Here is a 12685-nt window from a genome sequence, read left to right as displayed (position 1 = left end):
CTGACGGCTGCGGCTGAGGCTGGACGGAAGAGGGGGCGTACCTGGGGGCGCCGCACGTGGACCCCCGGCACAGGCACGCTCACGTGCACCCCTCCTTTCACGCCCAGGCGTGTCCTGATGCTCCCACCTCCTCTGTGACCCCACGTGCTCGACCCCCTGCCCAGCCTTTCTGCAGCCCCCAGGCTAGGGGAGGAATCTGAGTTCAGGGAGGTGACCTGTAGGAGGGGACTTTGGGACTGAGGCGTTCCAAAGGAATAGGAGTTTGGCAGCTGTGGTAGGAAGAAGGAGGGGGTGGCCCAGGTAGGGGGCACGGCGTGTGCAAAGGCCAGGAAGCGTGAAAGCAGGTGCATTTGGGGGGCAGCTGGGAAGCCAACTTGGAGGAGAAAAAACAAAAGATGGGAGGAAAAGGCGACACTGACAAGGACCCGAGAGGGGAGATCCCCAAGTCTGTGACTTCAGGGATGAGATGGGGGACCAGAGAGGAGGAGCAGATTGGGGGAGCAGAGCCCAGGCCATCCAGGAGGTGACTGGACACTTGCTTGGCCTGGGCTTACGGGAAGGTCTGAGTAGGGGACAGATGGGGACCCCGTCAGCATCCCCCTTGGGGAGGTGGGTCTGGAAGTCGAGGGCATGCCCTGAAGGTGGTTTCCAGTTCACAGGGAGCTGGTTGGCAGGGGGCTGCTGAGAGGGATGGCGATTTGGGGAGGGAGAGAATGTTGGAACTGCCTATGTGAGCACTTGGCGGAGAGGCTGGCCGGGAGCCCGGGCGAGCTGAGGATCCAGGAGGCAGGAATTCCAGGTTGCTGCCAGCTGCCTGGCTGTGGGCTCAGGTTGGGCTCTGACCAGGCATCCACTCTGAGATGGCGGCGGTCAGAGTGAATAGGTGTGGGCCTTTGCCAGGTGGGAAGGATGTCAGCTAAAACCTTTGGTCCAAGGCTGGCCCCTGGAGCTAGCCTGGGAAGACAGCGAGGGAGACTGGGGGAGGGGCTGGGCTCCTGCACCACTGTGGCTGCTTGGGCAGGAAGGAGCCCGGGCTGGAGGCCTCAGGCCAGGTGGTGACCTTACAGGTGGACAGTGCTCCTCGGGGGATGAGGCAACTGTGGGAGGGCAGGAGGTCAGTGGAGGCCGTAGTCCCCGGGGGTTGGCCCAATGGGCCCTAGGAACTGGTCCAAGGTTTTGAAATGCCAAAGGTCATGGTCTGGAGGTGGCTTGGGGCGGGCAGCAGGGCGGAGCCAGGTCCCCTGGCCAGAAGCCTTTGAGGAGATGGGATTGAACAGGTGCCCCGGACACAGCCGCCCCCGCCCCGTCTTGCCTGGCGACCCCGCCCTCCTCTCCAGGCGCCGTGGGAATGGGAGTTCCCGAGCTGGAGGCTGGGGACGCCACCACCCCATGGCCAAGGGCGTTGGAGCTCCACCCACGGGCTGCTCGGCCCTGGGAGGGCAGAGAACTGGCCGCCTGTGGTGTCACTTGGGACAGGTGAGCAGCTCGGCCTAGCGCGGTGGGGGAGGCTGCCCCCGGCTGGGCGGGCCTCCGCCGGTGTCTGTCTGTCTGTGTGCCCCACCCTCTGTCCGGCTGTCTTTTCCTCTGTCTGCCTCCGTCTCCTCTCTCGGCCTTCCCCTACTTCTGTCTCCGTCTCCATCTCGCTCTGGCCGTCTCTATTTCCGTCCCTTCTCTGTCCCTGTCCCACCACCTCCCCCACTCCCGTCCCCGCCCCGGCGCCCCCTCCCTCACCCCCGGCGCACATTCCAGCCTCCTCCCCCGCCCGGCAGCCCCTCCCTGGAGCCAGCAGCTGCCGCGGGTGCCCGGGACCCAGGGAGTGGGCTCGGGCCGGGGTCAGAGGTCAGGCAGCAGGCGCGGGCCAGGAGGGCACCCCTAACCCCTCTGGAATGTGGGCTGGGCCGGCCCCTTCCAGGGAGGCGGGCACCCCGCGGCGGGCAGCCGGAGACAGCTAGCTTCCCCGCCTGCAACTCATGCCCAGGACGCTCCCCACACTCAGTCCTCCAGGAGAGTGACCGAGACCCCACAAACTGTCCACACAGCCCCTTCTTCCCGTGTGCTACAGCCACCGGACACTGGGACCTACGTGCCCAGCACGCCCCTCAACAGTCTGCGGTATTTATTGAGCGCCGCTTGTGTGCCAGGATCCCAACACAAACACCTCCCCCCCCCCTTCATCCGCCACCACCGGCGATCCCTGAATACAAACGGCAAGCCCACTCTCACCCTGGGCCAAGACCCCCCTTAAAACTCCAACATCGAAAGTCACACCCAGGAACCAGCAGACACCCTAGAAGGAAGGCAGCGTCCTCCCCCAATCACGCGCCCTGGGGGCGGGCAGGGGGCCGAAACACCCTGATGCCGTCCAGCCACAAACACCCTGCCCACACACCCTCCATGGGTGCACGTTCACCGAGCACAGCTCCAGTCTGCTGGTTTGGGTGGGGTACAGCGGTGAGGGGGCCGTGTGTCCACAGGCTGCCCTAATTTACCTCCTCCAAAAGACTCGTTAATGTTGCAAGTACAAACGTAGTGTGGGATTTAGCGTAAGGGACAATTCTGTGTAGCTGCAACATCCAGAAAAGAGAACAAGAGACCCAGGCTCTCAGGCTGCTGTCTTTTCTCCCCGGGCACCCTTGGGCCAGTCCCTGCCAGGCGCTCCCTGTGCGTGCGCTAGCGCTCCTGGGTGGTGTTGCGACCAAGCCCACTTCTCACAGGCAGCTGCTGAGGTCCAAGCCCTTGCTGACCCTCAAGCGATTGTGATCCGTGGCTGGGCAGCTGTGGGTGCTTGGACACGTGTTCAGTGCACACGGGGTCTGCTTGGATGCGGGTTCCTCCAGACACACTGGGGCGGGCAGATGCGGGTGCCTGTGGACTTGCTGATTGCGATTGCGCATGTGTCTTGGTGTGCACTCGGTGGGTCTCTGAGCTCCTGCAGCTGTCTGGAGGAGGAGAGCTCATTATCCATTTGTCCCACTCCAGTGTTGTCACAGAGACACCACCAGCCCCAGGCCACTCTGTCTGTGCCTCCTGGCGTTTGCAGAGAACCTTCGTGTGGGCAACACCCTGCATGTGGGGCTGTGGTCACACACTGGGCTGGTGGTCGAATGAGTGGACAGGGCTGAGGGGGCCAGCCCTTCCCGCTTCTGGGGGTGTGGGCTGTTGGTAAGCAACACCTAAGTATGCCTGGCTGTGGACTCTGTGGCCCTCGCCCCTTCCCCAGTTTCAGAAACCCTTGGGTACAGGGCCAGCGCCCGCACTAGCCAGCCACCTAGGCTAGCCTCAGATTTCGTGGGTGTTGCAGGGCTTCTGGTATTGCACAGACAGCTAATAAGTGCCATATGTGCGAATGCACGTCGCTGCATGTTCCCAGCGTGTACTTGCCCGTCCGTGCCTCAGGAGCAGGGCTCACCATTTGGGTCTCTTTGCAGTGTCGTGAGTACCAAAACTACAAACAGGTGTGTGACCCCAGGGGGAAGGCACGGGGCTCCCATAGGCCTTCTGCCCAGGCACAGGACCAGGACACCACCTCTTGGTGTGTGTCCATGCGTTGTCTGGTTCCCATTCACAGCCTGTCTGTCATGGGTGCATGCAGTTGGAGGGAACCACAATTGCCCTGCAAGAGTCGGTTGGGGTTGCTGGACGCCCGCTGAGTGCCGGGTTTCTTTGTGACTTTGCGTGTGTGCCCGGCAGGTATGCTGCAGGCGGATGTGGATGTGTGGACATGAGTGTGGTGTGGTGCAGGATGTGTGTGCTGGGGTGTCCTTCGGTGGCCCAGGCCTGGCCTTTGAGTTGCTGGGATGGCCTGGCAGGAGCAGATGGGGCCTGCGCAGCCTCCACATTCCTGGGCTGTGACTCAGGCCTGTGGGGAGGGGGTGAGTCAGCTTTGGCCCAGACCCAACCCTGTGCCCCCCGCCCAGCCGCCCTGCTTGTCCCCCTTCCTCATGGATGGAGACCCTCTCCTAGGAATGGAGGGAAATTGAAGCCAGGTGCAGGCCTCTGGCTCTCCTGTGTTGCAGGAAGCAGAATCTCAGGCACCTGGGGCCTCGGGGGAACTGTGATCCCACCTACCTCGCTATGCAGGTGGGAACTGGGCGGAGGGGTTAACCCTTCCTCCTCTGCGTGACTCTGATCCGCCCTAGGAGGCCATGGTTGCTGCTGACACGACACGCGTGCCCACCCCAGGGACATGAGTCACGCCACCAGGCATGGGCACATATGCTCTTGTGGGCCCGGCCCACCCGAGTCACGCACACCCAGCCCTGTCCCCGGCTGCTCCCACATCCACATCCGGATTGGGCGCACACTTTGGGTCTCAGCGACAGTCCCCTTGTGTTGTACATGGGGCGCCCTGCAAACGTGTTCCCGTCCCCCGCCCACACACACCCCACTGTCCCGTGCACACCCGCACAGCCCCACTTTCGTGTCCACACAAGCATGGTCTCTCGTAATCCTCGTTTCTCAGCCTCGGTACCCACGAGTTCCCTGCCCACGGGCACACATGTGCACCACACCTGGCAACACCGCACACGGTCTCCGCATCCCCCACCCTGGCTCTGCGCCCCGCGGATTTGGGCCAGCTGGGCGGCCTGCAGCCTCTGCCAGGACGGTCCCACTTCCGCGCCCCCGCCAGGCGGCCGCCAGGTGCACCGTCCCGGCCCCCGCTTGGCCGGGAGGGGGAGGTTAATTATGCGGCCCCGGGGTCCCCCCCCACGCGCCTTTCATCCCCGGCCACGCCCGTCCGGAGCCCAGACGCTCATTACCGCCTCCCGCCCGGTCATTAGTCGGGGTCGGGGGAGGACCCGGCGTCCCCAGGGCCGGGCCCGCGGGGAGGGCGGAGTGGGCGGCCCCTCCCCCGTCTCCATGGCGATGCCCCGCGGGGGGCGGGGCGCGGCGCCCCGGTCTCGGGTGGGGGCTGGGCGCACCCGTTAGGGCGGCCGACTGGGGAGGGGGGTGATGTGTGAAGAAGCCGACCGGGCGGCGCGGAGACGGGAGACTCCCGGCTTAATCCCGCATCCGCGCCGCGCCCGGAATAGCAGCCTCCCCCGCCCCGGCCCTGCTATTTTGAGGCCCCCTCCCCCCGCCGCCGGAGCCAAGGCGCGGGGGCGGGCTGTGGGCGGCGAGCGAGGCCGGGGTCGGGACCCCGCGCAGCGGCCGTCCGGGCGGGAGAGGACTGAGGGCGGCAGGGGCACCCGCTCTCCCACGCGGGGCCTCGCAGCTGGCGGCTGGGCGGAGGGGCGGGGCCGGGAGCCAGGGCGACAGAGCGAGGCCGCAGCGCCGCCTCGTGTCCGCACCGGGCAGCGCGCTCCGGCCCGGGTCCCGCTGGCGGGCCGCAGCAGAGGTGACGAAGTGGGTCCCAGCCGCCGAGAGCCACCCGCCATGGGGACACAGGGTCATGGCCGCACAGGGACACAGGTACGGCAACGGGTACACACCTGAGAGCCAAGCACACCTGCCCGGGCGCGGGTGCACGTCGCCACGGCTACCCGCAGTTACGCGTCCGTGCCATCCTGGGAATCCAGGGGGGCCGTGGGCGCTCGTGGAGCTCGGTACCCAGGAAAGGGCTCGTAGTAAACGCCTAATAACTAGGTGCTGGCGGAATGCATGAATGAACGAACACAGAGCACTTCACAAAACCAGGAAAAGGCAAAGACTGGGAACCAGGCGACAGTGGGGAGTGGGGCCCAGAATGACCCAGGCGCCTCTGTGATTACGGGGACCCCCTGGGCTGCTCTGGGACGAGGAGGCAGCCACACCCCACGCCGCCCCGACTCTGCGGGAGTAGCAGATCGGAAAGGGTGGGCCCGAAGTGCTCCCGGGCTGGGCATGCCCGCCCCTGATCTAGGACTCTCCGGTGGGTGGGCGGGCGCAGGGGAGCTGAGCGCTGAAGTCTCTCTCTGCTCCTTTTAATAACCACCCTGCGTGAGTGGCTGACGCAGCAGCAGCTTGGTGCTGACGGGGAGGGGGTGCTGTGATGTCGAGGGGACGAGACACAGAGGGGTGTCAGTGAGTCACTCACCTTCTTCCTGGGGGAGGGGGTCCTTGAGCCGATGAGGGCTCCTGGAGACCGTGTCGCTGGAGACAGTTTGCCTGCCCACGTCCCTTGTTGGTCAGTTCGACCCACTTGAGGGTGGGTGTGAGTCTGAGGCCCGGAGTGGGGCTGCGACTTCTCTGGGGTGAGCGGCAACACGGAGGTCTCTGTTTCCCAGCTCCCCCACAAAGGGTCTGTACTCAAAACTGGGTCAGAGCTATAGTTGAGTCTAGGTCTGGGCAGGCAGGGGTCCGCTCTGGCTTCTCCAACCAGGGTGGGGTGGGAGGCAGCAGGAGCTGAGGCCTGGGCAAGGCGCAAGTGGTGGCCATAGAGCCCCTCCCCCATGCCTTATTTCTTTCTGGGAGGAAAAGACCCGGGTGGAGGTGCTGAGTGGGCGCTGGCTTCCCGGTGGGGGGGGAGTGTGTTGTTGGTGTGCAGAACGGTGCGGTGGCTGGGACTGGGGTGCACGGTGGGAGGGGAGGCCAAGGGATGAGCTGCCTGTTGGGTGCAGGGGAGAGCCCAGTGCCCAGGTAGGTGGCAGCCTACGGGACCTGGATGCACAACAGTATCTGGCCTGGTGAATGTTGGGGTGTGAGTGATGCACCTGGCGAGGATAAAGTCAAGGTTCAGGTTAGGTTTGTAGGCAAACTGGGTTGGGTGAAGTTGGGGTGCCCCAAAATGTTGGGAAATAGAATTGGGATTGTGGCGAATATTGGGGTTCACATAAATGGGGTTGTCTCAGTGTTGGGGTTTGGGTAGGCACTGAGGATGATTGCATGAAATTGAGTATTGGGGTCTTGGGAGAACTGGAGTGTCGGTTATGTTGGAAAGCATGTCAGGACAGATGTCAAGTTCAGATAAAGTTGGGCTGTCTGAGAGCCGGGGCTTGGGTGGGCATGGCGATCTGGGCAAGGACCGCATGTCGGGATCGTTGGGGCACAGCAAAGGTCAGGGTCCCCACTAGGCTGGAGCACCTGGAAGCAGCGGCCAGAAGCTCCTTTGTTCCCCGCCGCAGGCCAGGGGGCGGGCACGGGGAAGTGGGTCAGCCCCGCCCCGCGGTGCGCCGGCCACGCCCCCATGCACGCGGGCGGAGGATTGCGGACTGGGAACATCCCAGCCAATCACTGTGCCCGGCGGCAGCGCGCGGGAGAGGGCGGGGCCGTGACAGGCCCGGCCCCCCAGCTCATGAATATGAGGCGCGGCCGCGGCTCTCCGGGCTTCTTACTGGCCTGCGCGGCGCGGGGGGCGGGTCTTCGGGGCGGGGCCCAGCGGCGGCACATATAAGGCCGGGCTCCGCAGCGCCCCCCCTCACTCGCGCATTAGGAGGCTCTGGTCGTTGTAGTGTGTCGTCTTCCTGCCTGCGTCAGGGACCTGCCCGACTCCGTGGTGAGGGCCCTGGCGGCGCCGGCTCCGAGGAGCCTGGGGCGGCGGGCGGCTTGCGGCGGCTAGACGAGGCGTGGCCGCGGCGGCACGCCCCTGGGAGGGGGCGGTGCCGGGGCGGGCCCGGGGTGGGGTCCGCCCCGCCGGCGGCGAGGGGCAGCGGGAGACCAGGCCAAGCCGCGGCCAGAGGATGCCCACCACCGCAGGCCCGAGCCGCCGGTGAGCGGGAAGCTGCCGCAAAATGGCGGCCGCGAGCTCGATGCTGCGCCCAGCGAAATGGCGGGAGCGCCGAGTACCCGGATGCAGTGGCGCAGGGCGTGCGCGGGGCGCATGCGCGCGGCGGGGCGGGGCCATTCGGCGGGTCCTGCCTCCTTGGCCTGTTTCCGGGCCTACCGCGTCCCCGAGCCTTAGTTTCCTCTTTTTCCCGTTGGAGTTGCACGAGGGGAAGGACACCCTCGCGAATGCGGGCCTGGCCAGCTCAGTTCTAGTGTTCCCTTGCCCGGTCATGCCTTGTGCCCAGAGTTTGGGTCCGAAATGGCACAGTCCCCAGTGCGCGGCTTCCACATGTGTTCAGGCCTTTGTGCCCGGAGCCCTTGGCCTGTGGTCGTCCCCAGCCAGTAAAAGCTTTTGTCCCGCCCCCTTAAGTAGTCCTGGTTTTCAAACATAAAGGTCTCTGCAGAGGTGCTAATTATGAAACGTGTGTCTGGCTCAAAGTGACACCCTAGCTCCTGGTCCAGTCCCCTAAGAGGGACGGAGGGGGACACCCTTGCCCCGGCCGAGGCTGGGGACGGGAAGGAGGCACGGGAGGCCCCGCCCTCACTGTGAGGGAGTAGGTGGAACCGGGCCACTTACAAAAAAGACGCCCCCGCCCCTCCCCCCCTGGGTCCAGGGTGGTGAATGAGTTTTTTTGAGTTAAGAAATCCCAGGTGTGAATTTGGGACAGAACAGAATGGAGAAAAAATGATTTTCCAGTAATTCCTCTAAAGAGCATATGTCATTTGTATAAAACAGTGGAGGGGAGGTGGTGAGAGATGACGCTCCTTCAGGACATCAGTGGTATGTGTTTGCCACAGGCCACCATGGCATCAGATGAAGGCAAGCTTTTCGTTGGAGGGCTGAGTTTTGACACCAATGAGCAGTCGCTGGAGCAGGTTTTCTCAAAATATGGACAGATCTCTGAAGGTGAGGCTGGAGCCAGGCAGGTGGCTGAATGGGGCTGGTTTGTCCTCGTTTCTGTTCATGGGGACGACGGGGTGCTGACCACAGACCTTTCTCCCCTGCACAGTGGTGGTCGTGAAAGACAGGGAGACCCAGCGATCTCGGGGGTTTGGTTTTGTCACCTTTGAGAACATCGATGACGCCAAGGACGCCATGATGGCCATGAATGGGAAGGTGAGGGGGCTGTTTGGGCTGCACGAGGTTGCAGAGGATGGGGAGGTGCAGAGGCTGATCTGTGCCACCTCTGGTCTCCAGTCTGTAGATGGGCGGCAGATCAGAGTTGACCAGGCAGGCAAGTCGTCTGACAACCGATCCCGTGGGTACCGAGGTGGCTCTGCCGGAGGCCGGGGCTTCTTCCGCGGAGGCCGAGGCCGGGGCCGTGGGTTCTCCAGAGGTGAGTGCCAAGAGTAGGGACTGGGATCCTTGAGGGTGCGGTGGAAGTGCTACTGTCAGTGGCTGGAACTCAGTCCTCCTCCTTGTTTGTCTGCAGGAGGAGGGGACCGAGGCTATGGGGGCAGCCGGTTCGAGTCCAGGAGTGGGGGCTACGGAGGCTCCAGAGACTACTACAGCAGGTGAGGGAGGTGGAGGTCCAGCCTGGGCACAAGGGTGGCCGGGCATGGAGGAGAGGTGAGGAGGTGGCGCAGACAGAGAGAGGGGACTGCCTAGAATAGTTATGGGGTAGGAGAGCTGAGGGGAGCACAGCTGGGGGTGGTTTTTGACCTTTGTCTAAAGTACCCTGGAGCCGTCCCCATAATGAACGGCTGGCATGGGGGGGCTGGCAGCACGGTGTACCCCAGGCGAACGTCAGTAGACAGGTGCCGTCCAGCTCCCATGTGTCTTTTCTGCAGCCGGAGTCAGGGTGGCTATGGTGACCGGAGCTCGGGTGGGTCCTACAGAGACAGCTACGACAGTTACGGTAAGTCACGCTCCAAGGGTGCCACGCTGCCGTGGCCTGCGGTGGGAGCTGTGTACGGCTTGGTGCCCTCTGCGAGCAACTTAGGCTTGATGCTCAGATCTTGTCACCGTGTTTGCCCATAAAGAACAAGTCTGTCCTCTCGGAGCTATTTCTGCCACAGAACATAAAAGCCAAATCAGACTGACCAGAAACGAAAGGGAGAGAGAGGGACCTGCCGAGCAGTCCAGCATAGGTGCATGCGTGTCCGCCCGGTCACGGCCTCCCTCGGCTGTAGGGGGGGTTGGTTGCTCCCAAGCCGCAGGGTCGAGCCCTCCAGGTCTGGACTCAGGGGTGTGAAATGCTGCCTCTTGTGTGCTTCAGTGCCTTTACACTGTGCCTGCTTCTTGTCCTCAGCTACACACAACGAGTAAAAATCCTTCCTGCTCGAGATCGTCCTTCCAATGGCTGTATATTTAAAGATTTTGGGAGCTTCGCTGAATCGTTCATGTGTAGTGAACACACCTCCTTGTATGCCCACTTTTGTAGTTATTTGAGTTCTGATCTTGTCACACCCAGCCTGCCTGCTTCTGACCCCCGACGTGGCCTCATCGGTAGACTTTTTTTTTTTTTTTTTTTTAAAGGAAGCGCTGTCCGTTTTTAAGGGTTTTAAAAACGTTTTGAAAAGCTCTTCAGATTTACTTTTTTTTTTTTTACCGTGAGCCATGAATTTTTAGAAAAAGTCGTCGGGGGTTATGTGGGTTTTGGGGAGTTTTTTTGGTTTTCGTTTTAGGTTCTTTTTTTTTGGTTGTGTTGCCTTTTTTATCTTTTTAGTGGGGTTGGCCCAGTGAAGTTGGGTGCCCCAATTCACTTCTCTCTGAGATCGAACTCTGAATCCGCTCTGTCGGAAGCTGAGCAAGCTGTGGCTTTTTTCCAACTCCATGTAATGTTTCTGAGTGTAGTGTGGTAGGACACCGTGCTGGGGTGGCAGAGGCTGCCCTGGAGCCCCGGCCTGTACACCCATCTGTGCCCTGTATGCCCACGGTAGACGTGCAGACGTCCCCGAGAGGTTCTTGAAGATGTTTATTTATATTGTCCTTTTTTATCGGAAGACGTATGCATCCTCCATTGATGTTGTATTTGCAGTGGCTAAGGAATTCTTGTATGCAGTTTTCTTTGGCTTTACGAAGCCGATTAAAAGACCGTGTGAAACGAACCTTGCTCTGACAATTTCCCTTTCATTGCACAACACACTCCCTGCTGCGGCTGTTGCAGTCAGACCTGAGCTCAGCAGTTTGAGGAGTGGTAGGTCTGTAAGTCCGACTTGAGACCTGCAGAGAGGTAGACGAGGAAAGGCAGAGTAAAGCTGACTGCCATCGGTCCCGTTAGGTGAGCCAGGTGGGTGACGGGAGCGGGCAGCTCAGACTGCAGGGCAGCCCTGGGAGGCTGCTGGTGGTGGCAGCCGGAGAGCTCAACGGGGCGGGCCACTTAGTAGGGACAGTGTACATGTGGGCACCTGACACTGACCTGGACAGCCTTGGTCTAGAAGCAGGCCAGAGTGGACAGCACGTGGCGTCCCTGGGCGACTGCAGGCTGACGGGCTCGTTAGCTAGCTCTGCTGCTGGTTCACAAGTTCTGAGCGTTCTCTGCTAGCCTATGGAAGCTGCAGCCCTCGGAGGACAGAAGTGTTGTGCGCCCAACAGAAACCTCTGAGACGCAAGCTGCTCCCTTGGCTAGCTCATATGTGGAGATAGCCCTGTAATTCGAGGTAACGCCTTTCGCTCGTGTCCACATCCCTCCTCTTGTTGAGAGCTCATTTGAAAGTAAAGTTATGTACCCGGGGAATGTTCCTTTGACTGTTTTTGTTTTTCCTTTTTTTTTTTTTATTTTTAACAATTAAGCTAGACCTAAAGTCAGGCCTGGCTGTTTGCCCTTCCCCGCTTTCGGCCAGGTGAGCGGCTGCGGGCAGTGACGCCTCGCTCATAGGTACGATCCGTAAGCAGGATTGGAGACCACCGAACACCCTGCCTTTTGGATTTTTTGTTCATCAATTGACAGTCTTTTCCAGACCTCCTGAGTCATGCTCCTAACTGGCTTTCTCTGATGTCTGTGGCCACCATTAGTTTTTTTCCCCAGAGCCCTCACCGGTCTCTAAGCAGCTCCATCTCAAGTGGGCAGCTGGCTCTGCTTTAAGGGTGGAACGTGGCTCTGGCCGTATCTCCACAGGTGCAGACCCGCCCTGGGCACGCTGGCCCTTGACGGTGCCTCTGATGTCATGGCCCTGTGACTAGCTTGAGACCCTCTTGGGTGCTGTGGATGATTTTGGGGGAGGGGCAGGGAGGGGCAGCCGTGAGCCCCAGCACGGACATCAGAAATAACGCTCCTTTGCTTTGACAGGTTGAAGAGGACCCAGCTGGGACACAGGGAAGGCTGGCCTGAAAGCAGAGATGACCTGCAGGGTCACCGTCCCAGGAGGGACTTTACCTGGAATCACAGTCAGAGACACAGCTGCCTGCCTTTCAGGCTTATCCCCTGTAAGTGCTTTTGGGGTGGGCAACATGCAGCCCTGAGGCCCTCTGTTGCTAGTGGTGCCTGGGCCCCCTTGCCCTCCTGCACCTGGCCTTTCTGCTGGTTTTCCTGTCCTGGACTCTTGCTCCTCTGTGATCCCACCCGGGGAGCAGCTTTTGGGCTGGGAGGGGGGCTTCCCACGAGGGCCTGTGCCGGGCCCTGTCCTCGCCGCCTCACCCCTGCTCCCCGTTCCCGCAGGCGCTTTGTCAGCGGGCTGCGGGTGCTTCCAGCAGGACGGGCATCCTGTGCTGGGTGTGCTGGCGGCTGGCGCAGCAGCAGCATGTCTCACCCGCGGCAGGGCGACACCAAGGAGAGCTGGATTTGAATAAAGGGCCCGTGTGTGCACCCACAAGGCGCAGTGTGTGGTTTGGGGTGCGGCGTGAAGGGTGGGTCCCGGGAGAGGTGGCGGGGGCCCACGTAGAGGGAAGCCGCTCGGGCAGGGGCTGGACACAGGAGCACCCCGCGGTCACCGACCGAGAGGGAGCTCGCCACCCGCTGAGCTGCCCGGCTTGGCGGAGCAGCAGGTCGGCCCCCCGAGCGTAGGCGGTGGCCAGGTCCGGCGGGACTGAGGCTGTGGCTGCGGATGGACGGGCCCAGCC

At 62.2% G+C, this 12685-nt stretch overlaps 1 protein-coding gene across 2 annotated transcripts; it reads left to right on the top strand.

The window, feature by feature from the left end:
* Window positions 1–7323: 7323 nt before the first annotated feature.
* Window positions 7324–12438, top strand: CIRBP (cold inducible RNA binding protein). 2 transcript variants are annotated; one of them, XR_010024598.1, is made up of 8 exons: window positions 7324–7414; window positions 8482–8590; window positions 8694–8800; window positions 8882–9020; window positions 9117–9198; window positions 9475–9542; window positions 11916–12052; window positions 12285–12438. XR_010024598.1 is itself a non-coding variant. In XM_063110302.1 (7 exons), exons 2-7 carry the CDS (start codon window positions 8488–8490, stop codon window positions 9950–9952), a joined length of 516 nt encoding a protein of 171 aa, XP_062966372.1. In that variant the 5' UTR covers window positions 7324–7414; window positions 8482–8487; the 3' UTR covers window positions 9953–10734. The 2 variants fall into 2 exon arrangements, 1 of the variants encoding a protein (XP_062966372.1); XM_063110302.1 differs by lacking the exons at window positions 11916–12052; window positions 12285–12438 and adding an exon at window positions 9936–10734.
* The last annotated feature ends 247 nt before the right edge of the window (window positions 12439–12685 follow it).

The sequence above is a fragment of the Cynocephalus volans genome, chromosome 10 (assembly GCF_027409185.1).
Source record: "Cynocephalus volans isolate mCynVol1 chromosome 10, mCynVol1.pri, whole genome shotgun sequence".
Classification (NCBI taxonomy): domain Eukaryota; kingdom Metazoa; phylum Chordata; class Mammalia; order Dermoptera; family Cynocephalidae; genus Cynocephalus; species Cynocephalus volans.
Note: the sequence above shows the minus strand (reverse complement) of the source record. Positions and strands in the feature narration are given on the sequence as shown.